At 23.5% G+C, this 25,875-nt stretch overlaps 10 protein-coding genes and 2 non-coding genes across 12 annotated transcripts in view; 6 read left to right on the top strand and 6 right to left on the bottom strand.

Moving 5' to 3' along the window:
• Positions 1-47: 47 nt before the first annotated feature.
• On the bottom strand, positions 48-2,602 carry clcB (chloride channel protein; the record flags this gene model as incomplete). The annotated part of the gene is made up of 2 exons (XM_637869.1): positions 48-2,092; positions 2,200-2,602. The coding sequence occupies 2 exons, from the start codon at positions 2,600-2,602 to the stop codon at positions 48-50; spliced, it is 2,448 nt and encodes an 815-aa protein (XP_642961.1).
• A 785-nt stretch (positions 2,603-3,387) lies between these two features.
• Positions 3,388-5,982, top strand: DDB_G0277105 (hypothetical protein; the record flags this gene model as incomplete). The annotated part of the gene is made up of 1 exon (XM_637870.1): positions 3,388-5,982. The coding sequence occupies one exon, from the start codon at positions 3,388-3,390 to the stop codon at positions 5,980-5,982; it is 2,595 nt and encodes an 864-aa protein (XP_642962.1).
• Positions 5,983-6,824: 842 nt separating this feature from the next.
• Positions 6,825-7,497, top strand: DDB_G0276867 (proliferating cell nuclear antigen family protein; the record flags this gene model as incomplete). The annotated part of the gene is made up of 3 exons (XM_637871.1): positions 6,825-7,112; positions 7,190-7,341; positions 7,443-7,497. The coding sequence occupies 3 exons, from the start codon at positions 6,825-6,827 to the stop codon at positions 7,495-7,497; spliced, it is 495 nt and encodes a 164-aa protein (XP_642963.1).
• A 110-nt stretch (positions 7,498-7,607) lies between these two features.
• On the bottom strand, positions 7,608-9,485 carry apm4 (clathrin-adaptor medium chain AP-4; the record flags this gene model as incomplete). The annotated part of the gene is made up of 3 exons (XM_637872.1): positions 7,608-9,059; positions 9,195-9,277; positions 9,428-9,485. The coding sequence occupies 3 exons, from the start codon at positions 9,483-9,485 to the stop codon at positions 7,608-7,610; spliced, it is 1,593 nt and encodes a 530-aa protein (XP_642964.1).
• A 288-nt stretch (positions 9,486-9,773) lies between these two features.
• lsm3 (LSM domain-containing protein) lies at positions 9,774-10,325 on the top strand (the record flags this gene model as incomplete). Its single annotated transcript, XM_001134590.1, has 3 exons — positions 9,774-9,890; positions 10,024-10,119; positions 10,245-10,325. The coding sequence occupies 3 exons, from the start codon at positions 9,774-9,776 to the stop codon at positions 10,323-10,325; spliced, it is 294 nt and encodes a 97-aa protein (XP_001134590.1).
• A 1,385-nt stretch (positions 10,326-11,710) lies between these two features.
• psvA (prespore vesicle protein) lies at positions 11,711-13,453 on the top strand (the record flags this gene model as incomplete). The annotated part of the gene is made up of 3 exons (XM_637874.1): positions 11,711-11,912; positions 12,002-12,250; positions 12,360-13,453. 3 exons carry the CDS (start codon positions 11,711-11,713, stop codon positions 13,451-13,453), a joined length of 1,545 nt encoding a protein of 514 aa, XP_642966.1.
• Positions 13,454-13,943: 490 nt separating this feature from the next.
• On the bottom strand, positions 13,944-14,010 carry sno11b. The gene has a single exon. It is a non-coding gene; the product is annotated as a C/D box snoRNA (small nucleolar RNA).
• Positions 14,011-14,223: 213 nt separating this feature from the next.
• sno11a lies at positions 14,224-14,290 on the bottom strand. The gene has a single exon. It is a non-coding gene; the product is annotated as a C/D box snoRNA (small nucleolar RNA).
• Positions 14,291-15,094: 804 nt separating this feature from the next.
• On the top strand, positions 15,095-16,002 carry rpl10a (S60 ribosomal protein L10a; the record flags this gene model as incomplete). Its single annotated transcript, XM_637875.1, has 2 exons — positions 15,095-15,099; positions 15,354-16,002. 2 exons carry the CDS (start codon positions 15,095-15,097, stop codon positions 16,000-16,002), a joined length of 654 nt encoding a protein of 217 aa, XP_642967.1.
• Positions 16,003-16,678: 676 nt separating this feature from the next.
• Positions 16,679-18,814, top strand: trap1 (heat shock protein Hsp90 family protein; the record flags this gene model as incomplete). Its single annotated transcript, XM_637876.1, has 1 exon — positions 16,679-18,814. One exon carries the CDS (start codon positions 16,679-16,681, stop codon positions 18,812-18,814), a length of 2,136 nt encoding a protein of 711 aa, XP_642968.1.
• Positions 18,815-19,131: 317 nt separating this feature from the next.
• DDB_G0276873 (hypothetical protein) lies at positions 19,132-21,573 on the bottom strand (the record flags this gene model as incomplete). The annotated part of the gene is made up of 2 exons (XM_637877.1): positions 19,132-21,352; positions 21,434-21,573. 2 exons carry the CDS (start codon positions 21,571-21,573, stop codon positions 19,132-19,134), a joined length of 2,361 nt encoding a protein of 786 aa, XP_642969.1.
• A 408-nt stretch (positions 21,574-21,981) lies between these two features.
• Positions 21,982-25,875, bottom strand: part of DDB_G0277109 (hypothetical protein) — a gene marked incomplete at both ends in the record, with an annotated part of 4,855 nt that continues 961 nt past the window's right edge. The window contains 6 exons of the mRNA XM_637878.2: positions 21,982-22,202; positions 22,325-24,379; positions 24,454-24,822; positions 24,916-25,251; positions 25,329-25,622; positions 25,711-25,875. The exon at positions 25,711-25,875 is cut by the window's right edge and continues 138 nt beyond it. Coding sequence (XP_642970.2) covers positions 21,982-22,202; positions 22,325-24,379; positions 24,454-24,822; positions 24,916-25,251; positions 25,329-25,622; positions 25,711-25,875 — 3,440 coding nt within the window. The remainder of the gene's footprint in view (positions 22,203-22,324; positions 24,380-24,453; positions 24,823-24,915; positions 25,252-25,328; positions 25,623-25,710) is intronic.

Genomic DNA, 25,875 nt, shown 5'->3' on the forward strand with positions numbered 1-25,875 from the left:
AGAGTAAAGGAGAATTTATCTTGTTGTTGTTGTTGTTGTTGTTGTTGTTAACATAAATCTTTACGAGTTAGCATACCAACTACATTATTGAAAACATTAATTACAACCATATGTCTTAAACCAACTTGACGGAAAATTTGATAGGCTTCACTTAAAGAACTATAGTTTTTAATAGAAACAACTGCAAAATTCATATATGGACGTAAATCAATATACATATCCAAATCTTCCTTTGTAATTAATTTACTAAGTTCATGAATTGGTGGAATTTTACTTGCTAATTCCTGTGAAAATTCTGTATGATCAATTGGTAAATTATAACCTTTATCTGATATAAAATCAATATTCTTTAAATCTTCTGGTGAATTAAATATTTTTCTTCTTAATAGTACTGAAAGTTGACTTCTTAATATTAATCCACATAATATATTATTATTATTATTATTATTATTATTATTATTATTATTATTATTATTATTATTATTATTATTATTATTATTATTATTATTATTTAAATTTAATGATAAAGACAATTGATTTGAATCATTTAAATTTGAATTTGAATGTAATTGTGGTAACATAACAACAGGAAAACCATTATGTGGACAAGTTTCTAAAATTGTTAAAGCTGTTTTAACTTTTACAATTTCAGGTAAAGTTTTTACATCAGTTGACATTGCTTCAGCAACGGTTTTCTTTCTAAGATGATTTGGTGGTTGACTATTTAAGTAAGGGATATGTTTTAATTCAATTAAATGTTCATAAATACTTTCATTGAAAATGTCACCACACCATTTACCAACCATTACAGATAAAATTACAGGTAAAAGATATTGAGTAGTTTCTGTAAGTTCAACGATAATAACAACCAATGAAATTGTCATTCTTAATGAACCAGCCATCATACTAGCGGCACCAATTAGGGCATAGATTGAAGGATCGATCGATGTGAAATATTTTGATAAAAATATACCAATTAATCTACCCCAAGAACTACCAATTAACATCATTGGAATGAAAATACCACTTGCAACATATAAACCACTTGTAATAATAGTCAAAACATAATAAAATATTGAAAATGTTAAAAGTGTTTGAGCTGTGAAAATATTTGTTGATCTACTGAATACAATTTGTAAAGAATTCTCCAAGGTTGTTAATGTTAATGTTGCCATTGGATTATAATAACCCTCGGCACAATTGAATTGATTTAAAATCAGTGTAGAATCATCACCTGGGTCACATGTACCCGGTGTTAATCCTGATATACCACTGATGGGTCTACAATCTGCTAATAGAGCTGGAAAGAAACAAACTACTGATGACAATATTACAATTACACAAACTTCTATCATTTTATAAAGTTTTGATTTATTTGCAAATAATTTCTTTCTCCAATGATTGACACGTACATTAACATGTACGAAAATGGCACCTAATAAGCCACCAATAATACCCATAATCATAAATGGTATCAACTCAGTGTAGGTGTAAAGATAGGATTTTGAAACACCAAATGTCAATACACCATAGTCATGAATTTGTTGAGTGAAACCTTGTAAAAACAAATTTGCAGTCATGGTTGCAATTAGACAGGAGAAAAAGGTACGCCATGTTAACTGACGAGACCAAAATGATGAGCCCTCTTCCAAGCAAAACAAAACCCCACCAATTGGTGCACCAAAAGCTGCAGCAATACCAGCAGCAGCACCACATGATATAAAATCACGTTTATCACTATCGTTTTGAAAGATCCAAAATGATTTCAAGTGAAATTTCAATGTTTTCGATTTGAATTGACTCATTGATGATCCAATACCTGCACCAATATGAAACATTGGTCCCTCTGGTCCCAATACTAATCCCGATGAAAATGAAAATATTAATGATACCAATTTACCCAATACTGTTTTCAAATTGAATGCTTTTGAAATTCTTATTCCATTTAAATAACCTTTTACTTCTGGTAAACCTGATGAACTTGACATTGGTCCAAATATACAAACTAATAAACCACTAATTAAACCATAACATAAATTAAATCCTAAATAAACTAAAAATGGTATAAATATTGTTGATTCTGTTGAATAAACTATAGTTTTAAAAATAAAAAGAAATAAAATTATAGTTGTTAATAAATTTTATAAAAATTTTTTTTTTATTTTTTTTTTTTATTTTTTTTTTCAAAAAAAAACTTACACTTTTTAACTTGAGTTAATTTAAGTGATTGTAATTGATCAACAGATTCTTTTAAACAATAACAAACTAAACCAACAACGACACCAATTAGAGTACAAATTACCCATTTACCTAAAGTTTTTAAAATTTTTTGATATTTCTTTTTTTCAAATGTATATTTCCTATGAATTATATTATCGATTGCATTAAAATCTAAACTTTCAAAATGACTCATCAATTCTCTATCGGTTTTAGTTGTCATTTTATGATGTCTTCTATGAGTTATTGATGTCTGATTACCTCCAAAAAAGTTTTTACCACTAAAAAATCCATTATCTGTATCACAATCTTTATTTCCATCAATATTTAATAATAAATAATCATTACCATTTATTGCCGTACCTGCTTTATAATTATTACTCATATTTTTTTTTTTTTTTTTTTATTATTATTTCGTTATTATTATTATTATTATTATTATTTTTGTTTTTTATTTTAATCTATTATTATTATTATTATTTTTATTATTTTGTTTATTTAAAAAACGAAAAATAAAAATAGTGTATTCAAAGCTTTAAATACGTTTATTATTGTTTTATTTTTATTTTTTTTATTTTTTTTTTTTTTTCTTTTTGAGAAAAAAAAATTAAAAATAAAAAAAAAAAGTTTTTAGTTTCCTCAAAAATTACCTTTAGCCAAAAAAAAAAAATAAAAAAAAAAAAAAAAAATCAAAAAAAAAAAAAATCAAACCCAATTTCGTTTGATTGAATATTATTTTAAATTAAATTAATAAAAAAATAAAAAAAAGTGGTATTTGTTGATCTTAATCATTCGAAACAAATATCTTTGGTTGGGTGATTATATTTTATTATTTTATTTTTTTTAATTTTTTTTTATTTTCCAAAACACACTCCAACCACACCATTTTTTTTTTGCTATTCTTTTTTTTTTTTTTTTTTTTTTTTTTTTTATTAATTTATTTTATTTTTTTTCTTTTTCTTTTTTTTCCTACACTTCAATAATATAATAATAACCCAAAAAAAAAAAAAAAAAAAAAAAAGTATTCAAAATATATAATCCAAAACAAAAAACCAAAAAAAAAAGCCAAAAAAAAAAAAAAAAAAAAAAAAAGCCAAAAAAAAAAAAATAAAAAAGAACAACAAAAAAAAAAAAAAAAAAAAAAAGAATAAAACAAATAAAACAAATAAAATGAATATTGAAGATTGGTCAAAATTAGTTAATCAATTATTACCTGAGCAAAAATCAGAAAATAATAATGGTAATAGATATTTAATTGAAACTTTATCAATGGGAAAAAGAATTGTTGAACCAAAGAATTGGTATTCAAATTTATCAGAAATTGAAATTAAAAAAAATAAAAAATCAAATACTTTTCACTCAAAAACCAAACCAATAATTAAACAACACCAAAATCAAAATAAAGAAGGACTAATTATTAAATTTCAACCAAGATTTCCAATAATTGAATTAGCAACTTCAAATTTTATTGAATTATTATTTAATGATTTATCAATTAATAATAATAATAATAATAATATTTATAATAATAATAATAAAATTGATATTCAAAATAATAATAATCATAATAATCATAATTATAATAATAATATTACACCTTATTCAGAATTTGGTATAATTAAAGTAAAAGATTCATTAATTTATCCAGTAATAATACAAAATCATATTAAAGGTGAAAGTTTATATGAAGTAATTAAAAAAGGTGACCCTGAAAGAAAGTTGGATAATTTAGATCCTTATTCTTTATCAAAATTATTAATTACAACCATTTTAATTAATCCTTATCATTCCGATTTTAATGATTTTATTTTAATTCCAATTAATAATAATAATAATAATAATAATAATAATAATAATAATAATAATAATAATAATAATAATAATAATAATAATAATAATAATAATAATTTTAATAGCGAAGAGGATGAAAGTGATACAATGACAAGTTCAAGTTCTAATAGTAGTACTAGTACTAGTGGTAGTGGTGCTTGTAGTAGTAATAATATTAATATTAATAATAATAATAATAAAATTAAATATAAAATTATATCAGTTAATAATGAATTATCATTTTTACCAAATTCAACACAAATTTTAAAAGAAGGTTGGTTTTGTTCAACAAAATTCTCACATCAAACAACATCATTATTATATTTATTAAAACAAATTCATAATAAAGTTGATGATAGGGTAATTGAAATCATTAAATCATTAGATATTTTAAAATTTTTAAAAGATTGGATAACCTCAATAAATGATTTAAATGATAAATCAATTCAATTATTAAATAAATCAAATCATTTAATAATAAATAGATCAAAAAGTAATTTTAAAAATAATCAAAATCAAAATAATAATAATAATAATGTAAATGTAAATATTAATGAAGAAATTATTAAAAGTGGTAATGATAATACACATTTTGAAATCCAATTGCCAATTGGTTTAATTAAATCATTATATTGTAAATTAATAAGATTAAAAAATGAATTTAATAAATTAATTATACCATTATCACCAAATCTAAAAGATAATAATAATAATAATAATAATAATAATAATAATAATATTAATAATAATAAAAATGAAATTAAAAATAAAAATAAAACACATTGGGAATTATTAGAAATTATTGAACCAATTGTATCAAATAGGTATTGGATTAATCGTAGTAATAATAATAATAATAAAAAAGAAGGAAATGAAAAAAGAAAAAATCAAAATTGTCAAGAATTATTTGAAAAATTTGAAAAGATTAAAAATGATCAATATTTAATAATTGATCAAGAATTACCATTATTATCAACATTGATAAATGAGAGTAGAGTTAAATCGTATTATAAACAAAATGATATTTCAACAAGTTTGCCAACTTCAATAATACTATTAAATGAATTGAATATAATTATTAATGAATTAAAAATGGTTAAAGAATTTAATGATGATATCGTGGGTTCAAAATTACTAAACTCATTTGAAAAAGAGAAGAAATTATCATTACTAAATTTCACAAGTATAATAATAGAAGAGTATGTTAACAATAATCTATCAAACCAAGTTTGGACAAAGTTTGAAAAAATCATATTTAAAATATTATCAAACTCAAATGATCTTAGAAATATTGTTATTAGGAATAGTGTACAACTATTCACAAATAAATTATTCAATACGGTTCAATCGTTATCGGTATTAAGGAAAATTAAACTAGTTAATTGTTTGAATTTAACTGATTTTTCAAATCACTCTGATTTAGGCGGTGAATTGAAGTTACCATCTTTATCGAAATTACAATTAATAGATTGTAAAAATTTAAAAACAATTTCTTTAACTGCTTATAACTTACATTCAATTAAAATTACAAATTGTATGGATTTAGTTGAATATCAAATTTATTCACCTGAATTGTTTAAATTGGTTTATCAATTCTCTTTAATCAATTTAAATAATTATATTAAGTTTTCAAATTGTTCTTATTTACAATTTATTGATATTAGTAATTGTAAATTAGTTAAAGAATCAATTACAACTTTAGATTTAAATAAATGGAAATATCTTGTTGATTTAAAAGCTGAAAATGTACAATTCCTTGAAAAAATCATTTTAACTGAAAATTTAATTTATCTTCAATCTTTAGATTTTACAAATTGTCAATCATTCAATGAAATCATTTTTAAACAAAATAGTTGTTTAAATTTAAAAAAATTAATTTTAATTGGTACTCAAATTCAAAATCAAGAAATTCAATTAATAAATTTATTAAAATAAATAATATTAATAATAATAATTATTATAATTTTTCTAATAAGTGTAATAATAAAATTGTATTAAATAAAAAAAATTAAAATAAAAATAATATAGTATAATAAAAAAATAAAAATAAAAATACTTTTTATGTAAATATTAGTTTAACCCATTTTTTTTTTTTTTAATTATTCTTTTTTTTTATTTTTATTTTTATTTTTATTTTTATTTTTGTTTTTAGTTTTCTATAATTAATATTAATATTTTTATATTGAATTATACAAAGAACAATGGCAATGATGAATTTTGAATCATCTTGGTATTTATAAATACAAATCTTGGAGTTGGAAATAATTTATTTTCATTTTCAATTAACACAAAAATAAATAAAAAAAAAAAACAAAAAAAAAAAAATAAAAAAAAAAAAATAAAAAAAGTGATACAAATAATTCCTTGACAATAATTTCAATATTTAATATTATTAGTGATTTTTTAGACAATATACAAATTGAAATTGATAATAATGGTTTTCATATTTTTGGTTTTGATGGCAAGTGTTTAGAAAATAATTAAAATAATTTTATTTTTTTATTTATTACTAATCATTTTTTGAAAAATTAAAAAAATATAAAATAGGTTGTCAAATTTTATATATTGATGTAAATTTAAATAAAACTTTTTTTAAAGATTTTCATATGTATGTATTTGTTAAAAAACTAAATAATAAATTTTTAACTTAATATTAATTGATTTTTATTTTGAAAAAAAAAAAAAAAAGTGAAAAACAAATTTTATTATGTTTTAAAGTTGAACAAATTAATAGTTTTTTTAAAAATATAAATAAATCATCAATTGAATCAATTTTAATGGGTTATGATGAAGATGTTATGTTTATTAGAGTTATAAAATCAAATGGAACAATTTCAAATTTTAAAGTACCAGAAGTTTGTGTTGATATTAAAGAAAAGTATGAAATTTCTGAAAATGATGAATATCAATGTGAAGTTTTAATGCCATCAAACCTATTATCTGATATATGTAATGAATTAAAATCATATAAGGATTTAAATTTGAAAATTCAAGTTAATAAAAATAATTTATTATTTAAAATTGATGACTCAATAATTAATGCTGATATAGTTTTAGAAAATAAGGTAAATAAATAATTATAAATATATATATTTTAAAATAATTAATTGTAATTATTAATACTATTTTTTTTTTAAAAAAGAAAACTAAAGAGTTTTATTTAATTTGTAAAAAGAATTTTTCAATTGAATTTAAAAATAAGTATTTTTTAAAAATTAACAATATTGTAAAGAAAATCAATATTAAAGAATGTTTTTTACAAATGAATGAAAAATATCCCTTAATTATAATTTTGTAAGTAAAACTATTCTATTTTTTTTTTTACAATCACATTCTTTTTAAATTTTATTAATTATAATTTTTTATTTTATTTATTAAAATAAAAATTTTAAAAGTTCAATTTGTTCAGTTAGTTCTTTTCAATTTTATTTAGCACCAATATTAGAATGAAAATTATTATTAAAAATAAAAAATAAAATAAAAAATAAAAAAAACACTTCAAACTATTATTATTTTTTTTTTTTTTTTTAAATAAATTTATTACAACTTTCTCTTTATTATTAATTATTAATTCTTGATACAAAACTTTTTGAATCAGTTATATATCTAATCCAACGTATTGGTGAAATATTTGAACCTAACATTTTTAAGAATTTAATTTGTAAAGTACTACAACTAAATTGTGGTATTGAGAATTCTAAACCAATTGGACCAATTTCTTTTCTTAAAGTTGAACCTACATCGATTTGAGGTTGTTGTTGTTGTTGATTATTATTTGATGATGATGAGGTAGCACCATCAACATGAATTTGAATTCTTAAGATAGTTTCCATACCACCTCTTAATTTTTTAATACTCCAAAATACAAGATTACCAGCTTGAGTTGATTGTTTATATTCAACCTTTTGATTTTGACTACCATAATCTAATGAATGAGTTAATGATTTGGTTGATTTTGGAACTGGAATTGAAACGAAAATGAAATTTGGTACAACTTTATTTGAAAAATTTGAACGAATTGTAACAACCAAATCAAATCTATTTCTAATGGTTGATTCTAAATTGGTTTTAACTAAAAATGGTGTGTAATTATTATTGGAGATACGATATTTCAATAAAGTGAAATCACCTTGTGGTGGTTTAAAATTGATGGTATTATTAGGTTGAAATCCTGATCCTGCGCATTCATGAAAACTACAATCATCAACTATAAATGATGTCGTATTACTACTTGGTGCTGATAAATTACTAACACCACCAATATTATTATTATCTATTTCATTTTCGTTTGATTCATCTCTATTTGCAATTGTTTTAAAAGTAAATTCTGGACTTAACCCTAACGATAATGCTGGGTTACCCCTTAAATAACTTTTCATTTGTATTTTACCTGTAATTTCATTTCTTAATATTGTACCATTAGATGAATATAATACTGTTAATCTCTCGCATAAATCAATATAAATTTCATTATCACCATCTGCATCTGTGACACCACTACCACTACCACCACCACTGGTTGAATTATGTAAATTGGTTGCTGCACCACTTATACTATCAACAATATTATTTACAACTTTTGAAACTGTATTGGTTGATAAACTACTACCACCACTACTACTGTTTTTACTACCTGAATGAATTGGTTTTACACCTTGTTTTGGTGGTACTGATATTTTATTTGTTGCTTTTAAAAAGTTATCAATGATTGAATCGGATTCTAATTGTTTACTTTTAATTTGTTTTGGTGGTGTAAATACAAATGCTTTCAATGTTTCTGTACCTGTTGATTGTGGTACACCATAATCCATCAATTCATCCAATAATTCATAAATTAATATAAAATTCAATCTAATAGCTTCCTCTGTTAATGATGCTGTATAATCTTGAATAATCTTTGATGCTCTATTTAATAATTCAAATCCTAATGATGGTGATACTAATAATCTTGTTGTGAAAACAAAATACATTTCTCTTTTTTTAATATATAAATAATTTATACCATCAATATTCTTTATTTTATTTTTTATTTTATTTTTTTTTGGTGTGTTAAAAATAAAAAATTAGTTAAAAACTTCTCTCTCTCTCTCTCTCTCTCTCTCTCTCTCTCTTTTTTTTTTTTGTTTTTATTATTTCATTTTACTTACAAATGCTGGTGTAATTTCAGATTTCATTGATTGAACATGTTTAAAAAATATTTCATTACTATCTTTAGAAATATCAAATCGATCTAAATTTTTTAAAAAAAAAAAAAAAAAAAAAAAAAAAACTATTAGTCCATCTCATAGGTTTTCCATGTTTTTTTTTTTTTGATTTTTTTTTTTAGATTTTTTTTTTTTTTTTTTTTTTTTCTAAATGGGTGGGTGTGAGATTTACTTACAATCTTTAAAAATAATAGTTTCACCTTTATTGTTCAAAATAAAGAATTGAGAAAACATCCTTTATTTATTTTCCAATAAAAAGTATATATATATATATTAAATATTATTTTATGTTATTTGATGAGGTGGCCAAGGTTTGGGATGGAATAAAAAAAAAAAAAAAAAAAAATTAAAAAAATGAAAAAATAAAAAAAATAAAAAAAATAAAAAATAAAAAAAAAAAAAAAAAATCAAATTTTAAAATTTTTTTTCATTATTGCATTTGTGTTTTCATTTTCATAATCAGTATTATTTAAATAAGGGTTTTCTAAACAGAAATTCTTTATATAGATATATTTTAAAAATATGGATAAAAGAGAAGAAGGAACAGTTGAAGAACCATTAGATTTAATTAGATTAAGTTTAGATGAAAGAATTTTTGTAAAAATGAGACAAGATAGAGAATTAAGAGGGAAATTACATGTAATATCATCATCATCATTATAATCATAATCATAATCAAAAATAAATGAATAAAAATTAAATTCATTCCATTTTTAGGTTTATTAACCACTTAATTTAATAAATAATAATAATAATAATAATAATAATATAGGCATATGATCAACATTTAAATATGATTTTATCAGATGTTGAAGAAACAATAAAGGTTGTAGAAAAAGATGAGGAAACTGATGAAGAAATTATAAGAGTAAGTTTCACTTTTTTTTTTTTTTAAAAAAAAAAAATTATATTCTATAAATAGTTTTTTTTAATTGTTAACATTTTTTTTTAAAAAAAAAAAAAAATAAAAAAAAAAAATAAAAATAAAAATAGAATATTAAACGTAATATAAAGATGCTTTTTGTCCGTGGTGATGGTGTTATTTTAATTTCACCACCTTTAAGAACTTCGTAATTTTAAAATTAATCAATTATTAATTAGTGGTAGAAATAAAATAAATAAATCAAATTTTATTGTTATTATTTTTGTATAAAAAAAAAAAAAAAAAAAAAAAAAAACTTTATCAATTTTACTTCTATAGAGTAAAAAAATGTGAAATTTTTAAATATCAATGTTTGTATGAATGTTAACATATGTGTGTGTGTGTTTAATGTGCCAAAGATTTGTGGTTTTATTTTATTTTTTTTTCTTTTTTTTTTTTTAAAAAAAAATTCTTTAAACAGTTAAAGGTGACTACAAAAAAATAATAACAATAATAATAATATGAAAAACAATTAATTTTCATACTACAATATATATTTTTTTTTTTTTTTTTAGTGTTTAATTAATTTTTTTCACTCAAATTGGTGCTCATATAAATAATTCATTTTTATCATTTTACAAATTTTCAAATATTAATTCCCAATTCAAATACCACCTACAATAAATAATTAAAAATAATAATAAATTAAAAAAAAGTTGTAGTCAATCAAATAACAACACATAACCCCAAATTAAATTCTTTTATATAACAATGATTTTTCATACAAAAATTTATTTATTTCATTTTCATAATATTTTATTAATAAAATAAAAGTGTGTGTTTGAAGGTGGGGGTATGGATAATTTGTAGTAGTAGTAATAATAATTTTGAAAAAACAAATACTAAATCATTAAAAAAAAAATAAAAGTGGTAATTTAAAAATAATTGAATAGTTTACAAAAATAATAAAGCACACTTTCACCCACTTTGGTTTTTTTTTTTTTTTTCCAATTTTCAAAAAAAAAGTAATAAAGTTAAATGAGAGAAAAAAAAAAAATATCATACACCAACCCACTCACCCACTTTAAAAATACAAATACGACTACAATATTTGTATATGAAAAATATTGATCTTGTATTTGATGAATGAATGAATGAATGAGACAGTTTTATATATTCAATAATTAATTTATTTTATTATTTTTTTTTTATTAATTTTTTTTTTTTTTTTCCAACAATTTGTTTTTATTTTTATTTTTTTTTATTTTTATTTTTTTATTGGCAATAGTAATAAATACATTTTTTTCTTTATTTTTTTTTTATTAAATAAAATATATAGTAACATTAGATTAGTAATAATATAATATAATATTACAAAAAGGGAAGATTTTTTTTTTTTTTTTTTTTCTAAAAAAAAATAATTAATAAATTAAAAATATGGAAATTGACTAATTATTTTATTTTTTTTTTAAAATTAATTAAATAATGTGAATAGAAAATTTATTTTTTATCAAATTTGAGAAAAAAAAAAAAAAAAAAAAAAAAAAGTAAAAGAAAAGGAAAAAAAAAAAAAAATAATAATAAAAATTAGATTAAAATGAGACTATATTTATTATCGCTAATATTAGTGTTTTATGCTAGTGTATCAAGTGCTTCACTTGATAGTGTAAATTTTGGTAGAGGCGGTGGCTGGGGAAGTGGAAACCAAGGTGTACTTTGTGGAACACATTATTGTCCACCAGGTTCAACTTGTGAAAGTAAACATGGTCACTATATTTGTAGACCAGGTGGTTTAATAAGTAAGTTTTGAAAATTTTTTTATAAATATTTATTTTTATTTTATTTTTCTAATATTTTAAAAAATTATATATCTAAATTTTTATTACAGCTGCTCCAAGTGGTGGTGATAGTGGTGGTATTTGGACAGGTGGTGATAAACATAAAAAAGATTGTGGTGGCACAGGATGTTGTAAAGAAGGTCAATATTGTACCAAACTTGATGGAAAAGAACAATGTGTATATTATCCAGATGACAAAGGTCCACAATGTGGTGGTTCATTCTGTAGAGAAGGTGAAATTTGTGTTTTAGAACATGGTGTTTTGGGTTGTCTTGAAAATCCAGTTGAAGATAGTAAAGGTAAATATTTAAATATTTTTATTTTAAATCTATAATAATTATTTTTTATAAAATTAATTTAATAACATTTTAAATTTTTTTTTTTTTTTATTAATATTTCTATTACTAGCAAATTGTGGTTTATTCCATTGTAATTACAATGAATATTGTATTATGGTTAATGGTTATCTTCAATGTTTATTCTCAAATGGTACTGCACCATTTGCATGTGGTCTCCAAACTTGTGTTCCACCACAATTATGTGTAAAGGTTGAAAATTGTCAACAATGTGTTTCTCCACCAAGACCAGACAATAACTGTGGTGACAAATATTGTGATGATGAACATCAATGTGTTAGAAAAGGACTCGGTTATGAATGTATTCCAAAACGTCTTACTTGTGAGACCAAAAAATGCGAAGCCTCTCAAGTTTGTATCATGGTAAATGGTGATGCTCAATGTATCGTACCACCAGCTGCCGCCGCTGCTGAAATTAGAATAAACAATTTCAGATTCAACCGTAACTCTGTTCAACGTAATGCCAAACCAGCTCAACAACAAAGATCTGCTCAACATGCCAAACCAGCTCAACATGGTAAACCAGCTCAACATGCCACTCAACAACAACATGCCAAACCAGCCCAAAATGCTAAACCAGTTCAACATAACGCCCAACAACAACATGCCAAACCAGCTCAACATGCCGCTCAACAACAACATGCCAAACCAGCTCAACATGTCGCTCAACAACAACAACAACAACACGCCAAACCAGCTGCTCATACTGCTGCCAAACCAGTTCAACATAATGCCCAACAACAACATGCTAAACCAGCTGCTCATACTGCTGCCAAACCAGTTCAACACAATGCTGCTCAACAACATGCTAAACCAGCTGCCCATGGCGCCAAACCAGCTGTTAATGCTGCCAGACCAGTTCAACACAATGCTGCTCAACAACATGCTAAACCAGCTGCTCATACTGCTGCCAAACCAGTTCAACACAATGCTGCTCAACAACATGCTAAACCAGCTGCCAAACCAGCCAAATTAACCAATGCCCAAAAATTACAACAAGAACACCAAAGACAAGAAGCTCTCGCAAAACAACAAGCTCGTATTAGACAACAAAATCTTGTCAAACAAGCTGCCCAAAAGAAACAAACCTCTCAACGTGCTGCCTCTAAAAATCAAGCTAGACCAGCAACTCAAAAGAGAAATTAAATTTATTATTTAGTATAATTATACAATTGAAAAATTATAAATTGAGATTTCTTTTTGTTGGTGATAGGTATTCAATAGATACACGAACTTTCAAATCATTTTTCAATTTCTTTTATTTACCAATTGTTAAAACTCATTTTATTTTATTTTTATCTCTTACATATCTCTTTTTCTATTAATAATAAAAATAATAATATTACAAAAAAAAAAAAAAAACAAAAAAAAAAAAAAAAAAAACAAAATAAAACAATATTTTTTTAAAAAAAAAAAAAAAAAAGAAAATTTATATTTTTAAATAATTTTTTTATACAACTAATAACTCTTTTATTTATTTTTTTATTTATAGTCATTATTTTTTTTTTTTGAACCTGTTAATAATAATAATAAATAAAAAAATGATTAGAAAAATCCAGTTTTTTTTTTTTCTTTTTTTTTTTTTTTTATTTTCTATTTTTTTTTTTTAATAACATTTAAGATAGTTTGTCAGACAATAAAAATAAGGAACAAAGTTTTTTGTCGTCATCGTGGTCGGTGTGAGCTGAGGAATACATCATTAAACTATCTTAAATGAATTTAAAATAAAAATAGTTTTAAAATAAAACTTACCAATTGAAAACAAAGAAAAAAAAAAAAGTTTGGAAAAATGAAAAAGTAAAAAAGAAAAAGTAATCTATTTTTAAAAAAAGAAAATTTATATTAGAATTTGCTATTAAAATATAATTAAAATAAATTTAATTGATTCAATGCCATGTATAAATTTTTGTCAGACAATAAAAATAAGGAACAAAGTTTTTTGTCGTCATCGTGGTCGGTGTGAGCTGAGGAATACATCATTGAATTATTTTTGTCTCTTTTTTTTTTTTTTTTTTTTTTCAAAAAACAAATAATAGCGATAATTATAAAACTTACCAAAATAACTCTTATGCAAAAAAGCGATCAGAAATGAAAATGAAAAAAAAAAAAAAAAAATTCTTTTTGAAAAAAAAAAAAAAATTTTTAAAAAAAAAAAGAAAATAAAAAAAATTCTTTTTAAAAAAAAAAAAAAAAAAAACGAGTGTTGAAATTATTGCCCGACCTTTTTCTAAAAAGTTTTAAAATTTTATAATTTTTATAATAATAATAATTATTATTATTATTATTATTATTATTATTATTATTATTATTATTATTATTATTATTATTATTATTATTATTATTATTATTATTATTTGTTTATTTATTCCTATATCTTTAAACAATTAATTTGAAACAATATTTTTTGGTAAATTTCCCAAGAAAAAATGCATAAAAAAAAAAAAAAAAAAAAACCAAATACAGTGGTTTGAAATAAAAAAAAAATAAAAAATAAAAAATTAGGGGTTTTCTCAAATCTTACCTAAAATTTTTTTTACAAATAAATACCTTTTTTGATTTTAATTTTTAGTTTTTTATTTTTTTTTATTATTTGATTAGGAAATAACACCGGGCAATTATTATTTTCTATGGCAAAAAAATTTTTAGTTTTTTTTATGAGAATTTTATAAAAAATTTTATTTTTTTTTTTATTTTTTTTTTCTTTTTTTTATTTTTTTTTTTCGTGATTCAAATTTTTTTTTTTTTTTTTTTTTTTTATTGTTTTTTAAACACACAGGGTATTTCAAAATGAGGTAAATATTTATACATTTAATTATTCAAATACTATTAGTAAATAAAAAATAAAAAAATTAGATGAAAAAAAATAAATAAAATAGAACAAATAAATGAAAATGAAATAGAATAAATAAAAATGAAATAAAATTTAAAAGATAACAAAATAACGATAATGGAAAACAAAATAAAAAAAATAAATGAATTGAAATAAAATAAAAAAATAAAATAAAATAAATAATTAATATGTATATTTTTTAAAATAATATAATAGCAAAATCTCAAGCGACCAAGTTAGATCAATCGTCTCCCAACTTTTCAAAGAAGCACAAGAATCCAAAAGAGGTTTCTTAGAAACTGTTGAACTCCAAATCAACTTAAAGAATTATGATACCAAGAAAGATAAGCGTTTCTCTGGTCAAATCAAAATCGGTACCGTCACCAAACCAAAATTAAGCGTTTGTGTCTTTGCTGATCAACAACATTGTGATGAAGCCACTAAAATCGGTGCTGAATTCATGGATATTGAAGCCTTAAAGAAAATCGGTCCAAAGAACAAGAAAGCCATCAAGAAGCTCTCAAAGAAATACGATGCTTTCTTAGCCTCTGAATCTATCTTACGTCAAGTTCCAAAACTCTTAGGTCCAGGTCTCAACAAGGTCGGTAAATTCCCAACCCTCCTTACTCACTCTGAAGATATGGCCTCAAAGATCAATGATGTCAAATCAACCGTCAAATTCCAACTTAAGAAAGTTTTATGTTTAGCCGTCGCTGTCGGTCACATCGAATTAACTGAAAGAGAAGTTGCCACCAACATCATTCAATCAATTAATTTCTTAGTCTCCCTCTTAAAGAAAGGATGGCAAAATATTAAGACTTTATACGTCAAAACCTCTATGGGTCCATCACACCGTGTCTACTAAGGATACTGTTGGTTTCTAATACACCAATACTGGGTTAATAGGAGTGTTTGATACTGTCATTTTTGACTTTATTGACATTTTGTTTCCCATCTATTGGAAGCTAAAAAATTAACTTATAATAAAAAAATACCCTTTTTTAATATAAAAAAAAAAAAAATAGTTTTCCAAATTTTTTCTGTTCATATACTTTTTTTTTTTAGACTCATTTTGACATAAATAATTTTTAAAAAAAAAATATAATTATTTAGTGGACATATCATCTATTTTTTTTTTTATTTAAATATGGAATTTATAGAAATTAAAAAAAAATTAAATTATAATTATTTTAATTTATTAAACAAATAATTATTAATTGGATTCATTAACTTTTTTTTCCTTCTTTCTTTTACTAATTTTCACCAAAGTTGGATTGAATTCTAATTTAAATTTCATCAAAACTTAACTGAATATCCAAATTGGTTTTTTTTTTTTTTTAACCAACAACGAAAAAAAAACTTTTTTTTTTTTTTTTTTTTTTTTTTTTTTTTTTTTTTTTTTTTTTTTTTTTTTTTTTTTTTTTTTTTTTTTTTCAAAACTTTAAATTAACGAACGAAAACCTTATAGTTTTTATTTTTTTTTTTTTTCATTTTCATTTTTATATATTTTTTTTTTAATTAATTAATTTTAAATAAAGATAATGCAAAGAACACTTAGTAAAGTTATATTGAATAGTGGTAAAAATAATTTACTTAAATCAAGTAATTTATTAAATTCAAATTTATTAAAAGCAACCACTACAAATATAATTGGAATTAAAACAATTAATAACAATAACAATGTTAATAGTATTATTGGTTTCAAAAGTTTAAATAAAAGATATTTTACAAGTAATACACCAAAAGTTGAAGAGGAAGATGATGAAATTGCACCAGATGAAGCAATTAAAGCAGAGGAAAAAATTAAAGAAACTGAAAGAGTAATTGGTTTATCAGAGAAATTATCATTCCAAACTGAAACTCAAAAGATTTTACATATTGTAGCAGAAAGTTTATACACAGAAAAGGAAGTTTTCATTAGAGAATTAATTTCAAATGCATCAGATGCAATTGAAAAGGTTAGACATACTCAATTGACAAATGCATCAATGATTGAGGATGCATCAATTCCATTTGAAATTAAAATTTCAACTGATGAAGATAATAAAACATTGATCATTCAAGATTCAGGTATTGGTATGACAAAAGATGAAATGATAAAGAATCTTGGTAAGATTGGTTATAGTGGTAGTAGTGATTTCATTAAGAAACTTGGAGAGAATCCAGATAAAGCATCTATTATTGGTCAATTTGGTGTTGGTTTCTACAGTTGTTTCATGGTTGGTCATACAATTAAAATCTATACTAAATCAGCTACACCAGGATCAAAAGGTTATTTATGGGAAAGTGATGGTACCGGTAGTTATTCAATCACTGAAGCAGAGGGTGTTTCACGTGGTACAAAGATTATCATTCATTTGAAACCAAGTTCCTATGAATATAGTAAGAAATCAATCGTTGAAAATATCATTAAAAAGTATAGCAATTTCGTTGGATTCCCAATCGCTTTGAATGGTACCACTGTAAATACAATTAAACCATTATGGACCTTAAATAAGAATGCGATCTCTGAAGAAGAACACAAAGAATTCTATCAATTCCTTAGTAAATCATATGATACTCCATCTTATAGAGTTCACTTTTCAACCGATACACCATTATCAATTCGTTCAATCTTTTATATTCCATCTCAACATATGGAGAAATATGGTATGGGTAAAATGGAACCAGGTGTTTCATTATTCTCAAGAAAGGTATTAATTCAACAAAAAGCCAATGGTATCTTACCAGAATGGATGCGTTTCGTACGTGGTGTCGTTGATAGTGAAGATATCCCATTAAACGTTTCTCGTGAACATTTACAAGATAATGGTTTAATTCAAAGAATTTCCTCAGTTTTAGTTAAAAGAATCTTAAAACATTTAAATGATGAAGCTAAAAGTGATCCAGAGAAATTCAATGTATTTATGACTGAATTTGGTGGTTTCTTCAAAGAGGGTATTATCACCGATTTCAAATGGAAAGATGAAATCTCAAAACTCTTAAGATTCGAATCTTCAAATGGTTCTACCGCCTCTAAAACTGACGCTGTTTCATTGGAACAATACGTTTCTCGTATGAAACCAGAACAAAAAAATATTTATTTCTTATCAGTCCCAAATCGTGCCGTTGGTTTATCATCCCCATACTATGAACCATTCCAATTGAAAGATATTGAAGTCATCTTTTTATATAACGCCGTTGACGAATTCGTCTTAACAAATGTCGGTCACTTTGGTGACAAGAAAATCGTTTCTGTAGAATCAAAAGAAGCTGAAGAATTTTTAGCAACAAATCAAGACAAAAAGACTGAAACCCTCTCTCAAGATGAAATCGATAAATTTTTATCATGGGTTTCCACCGTCGCTTCAGATAAAGTCACTCAAGCAAAATCAACAACTCGTTCAATCTCTTCACCAGCTATTATCATCGATCATGAATCTGCAAACTTCCGTCGTATGTTGAAAATGGTTGAACCTGGTAAACAACATGAAACTCCAAAACAAGTCGTTGAATTCAATATGAATCATCCAATTATCTTGAAATTAGTTCAACAAACTGAATCAAATCCAACAATCGCAAAATTAGTTATTGACCAAGTTGTTGATAATGCTTTCGTTAGTGCTGGTTTAATTGAAGATAATAGAGAAATGATTCCACGTATTAATCAATTATTAGATTCATTATTAACAAAATAAATATTATAATAAAATCTTTTTTTTTAAAAAAAAAACTTTCAAAACATTTAATTTTTTTGTTTCTTTATACTTTTTTTTTTTTTTACAACAAGAAATTCATTAAAATAATTATAAATAAAAAAAAAATAAATAAATAAAATATAAAAAGTTTTAAATTTAAATAATATCATAATTCTTGAATTTTTTTTTTTTAATGTATGGAAAAAAGGATAAGAAATTATAAGGAAAACCTTGAACTCCCAAAGTGAGATTTTTTGGTGTTTGTCCTTTTTTTTTTTTTGTATAAATTTTTTTAATTTTTTTTAATTATTTATTACTTATTTTTTAATTGGCTTTTGTACTGCACAAACTGAACAATTTTTATCTTTTTCATCATTATCAGTTTCACAGCATGGGCATCTCCATAAATCTTTTTTTTCTTCTTTTGGTTTTATAGTTGAACTACCAAATAAATTTGCAGTGTTTGTTGAAGAAGAAAATAATGATTGTGGAGGTTGTGAGAATAAATTTGAACCATTTACAGGTGCTGAAAATAATGAATTAGTTTTTGGTGTTTCTTTTTTCTTTAATCTTGGTACCATACAGGTATCACAACTTTTTAATTTTGGGTCATTTTCATTTTCACAACTATTACATATCCATTTTTCATCTTTTTTTGTTGTTTTTGTTGTTGTTACTGCCGCTGTTGGTGTTGTTGATAATATTGGATTGGTTTTTTTTTTTTCTTCTTCATTTGGTTTACTGGAATTTGTTGAGGTTGTAGTTGAGGATGGTGGTGGTTTTGAGAATAAATTGGAGGCATTTGTTGGTGTTGTTGTGGTTGAAAATAATGATGGTGGTGGTTTAGAGAATAAATCTGAAGCGTTTGTTGGTGTTGTTGTAGTTGAAAATAATGATTGTGGTGGTTTGGAGAATAAATCTGAAGCATTTGATGTGTTGGTTGATGGTGTAGAAAATAATGATGCAGATGGTTTTGCAGAGAATAATGATGCAGAATCAACTTTTGGTGGTACAACTGCTGATGCTGCAGTTGAATTTTGTTTTGGTCTTGGTACCATACAAACTGTACAAGTATTATCTTTATCACTATGTTCAGTTTCACAACATGCACATTTCCATTTTGAATCTTCTGGTTTCTTCTTTAATCTTGGTACCATACAAACTGTACATGTATTTACCTTTTCGTCATGTTCAGCTTCACAACATGCACATTTCCATTTGGCTTCTTCTGGTTTCTTCTTTAATCTTGGTACCATGCAAACTGTACAAGTAGTAACTTTTTCATCATGTTCAGCTTCACAACATGCACATTTCCATTTGGCTTCTTCTGATTTCTTCTTTAATCTTGGTACCATACAAACTGTACATGTATTTACCTTTTCGTCATGTTCAGCTTCACAACATGCACATTTCCATTTGGTTTGATCTTGACTCTCTGTTTTCTTTTGTTCATTTGGTTTAATGGTAGTAGAGGTTGAAGGACCAAATAAGTTGGTTGTATTGATTGGAGTGTTTGATGAAAATAAAGATTGTGGTGGTTTTGAGAATAAATCTGAACTATTTGATGTTGTTGATGAAGTTGCTGTTGAAAATAATGATTGTGGTGGTTTAGAGAATAAATCTGAACTATTTGTTGTTGTTGTTGTTGTTGTTGTTGTTGATGAAGTTGCTGTTGAAAATAATGATTGGGGTGGTTTAGAGAATAAATCTGAAGCACCATTAGTATTGGTGGTAGTAGTAGTATTTGCTGTTGAAAATAATGATTGTGGTGGTTTTGAGAATAAGTCTGAAGCACCATTAGTATTAGTAGTAGTATTTGCTGAGAACAATGATTGTGGTGGTTTTGAGAATAAATCGCCATTAGTAGTAGTAGTTGATGGTGCAGAAAATAATGATGCAGATGGTTTTGCAGAGAATAATGATGCAGAATCAACTTTTGGTGGTACAACTGCTGATGCTGTTGTTGAGTTTTTTTTTAGTCTTGGTACCATACAAACTGTACATGTATTTACCTTTTCATCATGTTCAGCTTCACAACATGCACATTTCCATTTTGAATCTTCTGGTTTCTTCTTTAATCTTGGTACCATACAAACTGTACATGTATTTACCTTTTCGTCATGTTCAGCTTCACAACATGCACATTTCCATTTGGCTTCTTCTGGTTTCTTTTCTGTATTTGTATTATTGTTGTTATTAATAGTATTAGTAGTATTATTTGCTAGGGCAGCTGGTTTTGAGAATGAAAATGATGCAAATGGATTCGTTGAAACTGGTGGCGATGTTGTGGTTGATGTTGCTATTGCTGGTGATGCAGCTGGTTTTGAGAATGAAAATGTTGCAAATGGATTTGTTGATACTGGTGGTATTGTTGTGGTTGATGTTGCTATTGCTGGTGATGCAGCTGGTTTTGAGAATGAAAATGTTGCAAATGGATTTGCTGTAACTGGTGGTGATGTGGTTGATACTGCTGGAGTTGGTGCTGGTACTGGTGCTGGTGTTTCTGCTGGTTTTGATCTTGGTTTTAATTTAAAAATTCTATTACATTCAATGATTTGGGGTTAGAAATATGCTCTTTTTAAATTAAATTAAATCATCAATGCTGTGGTTGTTACATACTTTCTTGTTGATATTTCCTCTTTTGAAGCCCTTTCAAAAGTTGAACCATCTGAAAATGTCTTAATTCCAGTTTGTGGGTTATCATCATCATCATCATCTTCTTCAATGATATCCTCCCTTCTTCTATGATCACCTTCCATTAATCTTTTTTTCTTTCCTTCGCCTATACAATAGTTTTTTTTTTATTTTTTTTTTTTTTATTAATAATCTATAAATATAAATATGTATATATAGTTGATATATATAGTTGATATATAGACATATGGTTATTTTTATTTAATAATTACTCATTTTAAGTAATATATTTGTTTAATGGAATAATAAATTTAAAAAAAATTAATTATAACACACCGAGATGACAAAAAAAAAAAAAAAAAAAAAAAAAAATTTTCAACAAGCGAGTTTGGTTTCTTTTTTTTTTTTTTTTTTTTTAATTTTTTTTTTTTTTTTGCGAATCAAAAAATAAAAAAAACCAATCCACAACAAATAAAAATTTATCTATACAAATTAATTTTTTTTATTTATTTACAATTTTATATTTTTCACTTCTATTTATTTTCACTTACAAAATCCTTCATTTTGTTATTAATTTCAGATTTAACTTTTAATTCTTTTCTTTTTTTAATTATAAAATAGGTTGAAATAACAACAATTATAATTGCAAATAGAACACAACCTATAATAATACCAGCTAGTTGGGTTGATGATATTGATGGTTCTTTATTTTTACAAATTGCATCTTCTTCATCTGAAACTGAATTATCATCAACTAAAATTGAAAAATCTATGGATAGATAATTGAAAAAAATAATAAAATTAGTTGATTAATTTTTTTTTAATTTTTTTTTTTCTATTTAAAAAAAAGGTGGAAATAAATAAATTAATAATTACCAGGATCAATTATAACATTATCATTGAAATATGGAATTGTAATACCAATAAAAGATTGTAATTCATTTGGATTTGAAAGAGCATTTAAAGAAGAATCTAATAAAATATTATCAACACTTTTAACAAAAGTATCAACGATCGCTCTTCTAATGAATCTACCATATAGCGAGACATCATCAACTTTAATTTTTAAATAATTTGAATTATCACCTGAACTAGTTTCACCATATTCTCTAAGTGAACAAACTTTATCATCATCTTGAGTGGTTGAAATTGAAGCTTCCATAACTAATTGTAAATTATGTAATGGATTTTCAAATTGATAACTTGAGATTGAAATTGTGAATTTAGTAGTGGATGGATTCATTGAAATGTTTTGATTAGCAAATTGAATGGTAGTTTCATTTTCAAACCATTGTAATACTGTAGCTATTTGAGTTTGTGTTGTTGTATTGCCATCCAATGATTTAACATTGATTGTTGTTGTGTATCTACTACTTGATGAATCAATTTTTGAATAACTCCATTTACCAAATTTAAAAGTTTTAATTGGTTTATTATTAATATCCATTTCTCTTAATGATGAAACTGCAATCAAAGTTTTAAAAAATACTGAATTTTCATTAAGTGAATTCGATGATGATGATGATGATTGTTGTTGTTGTTCAAAACTAACTTGAATTTCTGAAGTTGGATAAGTTGTATTAAATTTTGGTTGATCCAATACGATTGTCTTTGATAAGCAATCTAATCCAGTATATGGTGAAAAACAAACACATCCATTAGATGTACAATATCCATTTTTAGGTGAACCACATAATGGTGTACCTTTACATTGTTGTGGTTGATTTGTTACTAATGGTGTTGTTGTTGGTAGTGATGGTGTTGGTGTAGTTTCATTGATTGGAGTTGTTGGTGATGGTGTTGTGGTTGGTGATTCACTACTTGTATTATTATTATCATTATTATTATTATCATCATCATCATAATAATTAAAAATTATTGGTATTATTAAATATTCATTTGATTCAATACCATTTAAATCTATTAATTTTATAATAAAATTTTGATTTGTTTTTTTTATACCATCAAATAATAAAGCTGTTGAATAAGATTTAATTGGTGTTAAATGTTGTTGAGAGAAACCTATTAAATTTTCATCTAAATAATTTATTTTTAATGAAAGAGTTGAATGAAATTCTCTGCCAATAACCCAAAGTTCACCACCTTCAGATGTTATCTGACTTGATGATTCTATTGCTAAATATCTAGTGAAACCAATATCAACACCTGATGTTATGAAATGTCTAGAGATATAGTCTGATGAGAAACCACTAAAATGACCACCATTATTAATGAAACCATAAATTGAGAAATATATAGTTGAAATATTAGCAAAGCTAATTGGAAATTCAATAGTTGATTTATATTTAACATTTGTATCATTCATAAAAACAATAGTTGGTATACTTTGAATTGATTGCATTGGTGTAATACCATAAAGTGTTGGGAGTTGGTTTGGTTTTAAACCACTATCTAAATCTCTTGCTTCAAATAATATTGTAATAGTTTTTTGATTTTGTTGTGAGGATGATTTCTCAATTGAGAATGATAAAAGTTCAGGTGGTGTTAAATCGATATAGTCACCACAATCATATGAAAATTTAAATACATTTGGATTTGATAAATAATTTATAAATGGATTTGTAGTTGAATAATAACCACCATCTTTATTCCATTCTTGAAATACGGCTCTATTACCATGACTATCATATAAAATAACATCACTAATTACATATGTTTGGTTAAAACATTTCAAATTATTACTCCTTATTAATAACGTATGTTCATATATACCAATCTTATTTGTACCAAATACTCTATTAAATTCTGTTAATTGAAATTTATAAATTGAATTATCAACTTCTCCTCTTATTATAAAATCACCATGACTAAATCCATTAATTAAATCTTCAATTTCAAATATTACAATTAGTGAATGTGAAATATTCCTTTGTTGAATTGATGTAATAATTGGACCATATCCATCATAACCTAAAAAATAATAAATAAATAATAGTTTTAGAAAATAAATAATTAAATAAATAAATAATTGAAAAAAACCTTACTTGTATTTAAAATTATTAATTGATTTTCTAAAGGAAAAAATGAATTACTAATTTGTAAACTATTTTGATTACCATTTGTTAGGAACCAAGGAAGAATTCCACTCATTGAATTTGCATTTATAAAAAATTCAATTTGAAACATTTTAATAGTTGAATTCCATTTAGAATAATAAAATTTATTATCTTTTAATGGTTCACCTGGAATATATGATGTTCTATCACTTAAATGTAATGCAAATGTTATTTGATTATTCGTTATTATATTTGAACCTGTATAATTGAAATACATTACATTTGCTCTTTTTTTATTTTTAACATTAATATTATTAAATAAAAATTTAATATTTCGAATATTTTGAATATCAATATCTAAAAATAAATAATCAATTAAAAATTAATAAACTATTAATTCAAGATTAAATTAAAAAATTAAAAAATAAATTAAATTTTAAAAATAATTACCAAAATTAAAAGGATAATTGATTTTTAAAGGTGGAGAAATTGAATAAAATGATGATGTTGTATATAATGATTTCTTTCCATTTGTACCAGAAATTTCAATACCACCACCACCACCATCTTCATCTAAAGATCCAAATAAAAAATCTACAATAATTTCAAAAGTTGTATTATTAATTTCATTAGATGTACATTTTTCTAATCCAAAATAATAAACTTCATTAATTTTAATATAACCTGGAAGATTATTCAATGATGCATCTGTAGTTATTTTGATTAAATATTTAAATTCAAATAAATGATTTATTTCATATGATAAAATTTTTTGAAAATTTGAACCTATAATTAAATAATAAATAATAATAAATTATTAAATATACTTTTAAAAAAAAAAAAAAAAAAATTGAAAAACATACCTGAATTACCAATTGTATTAATAAACTTTATAGGTTCAGAATTAATTTGAAATTGTAATGGTGATAAAGTTAATGGTGGAAATGAAAATGAAGCTTCATAATTAAAAGATTCATTTGATCCATTTGCAAAGCCAAATGGGAATGATGAAGAAATTACTTTTAAACCATTTAAATAATAATCATTTGTTGAATGTTTAAATTTTGAAATACTTCTAAATGAAATTGTAAAAAATGTTGGATTTATTTGAGAATAACCAATACTTGATGGTGTTCCAAATGAATCTTGTTTTTTTTCTATAAAATTTTTATTTTATGTTATTATTAAGTGATTATACTATTTTAATAAAAATAAAAATAAAAAAAATAAAAAAATAAAACCTACCTTTAAAATTTAATTTTATAGTTGAAATATCAATAAAAGAAGTACCATTTAAAGTTTTTAAAGTAAGGTTTTCACCATTATCCGAATTCCTTATTTGACCAATGAATGTATATTGTCCAGGATATCCATATATTGGTGATATAGTATTTTGAAAATTTGGGGAAT

This window comes from Dictyostelium discoideum (genome assembly GCF_000004695.1).
Source record: "Dictyostelium discoideum AX4 chromosome 2 chromosome, whole genome shotgun sequence".
Classification (NCBI taxonomy): Eukaryota; Evosea; class Eumycetozoa; order Dictyosteliales; family Dictyosteliaceae; genus Dictyostelium; species Dictyostelium discoideum.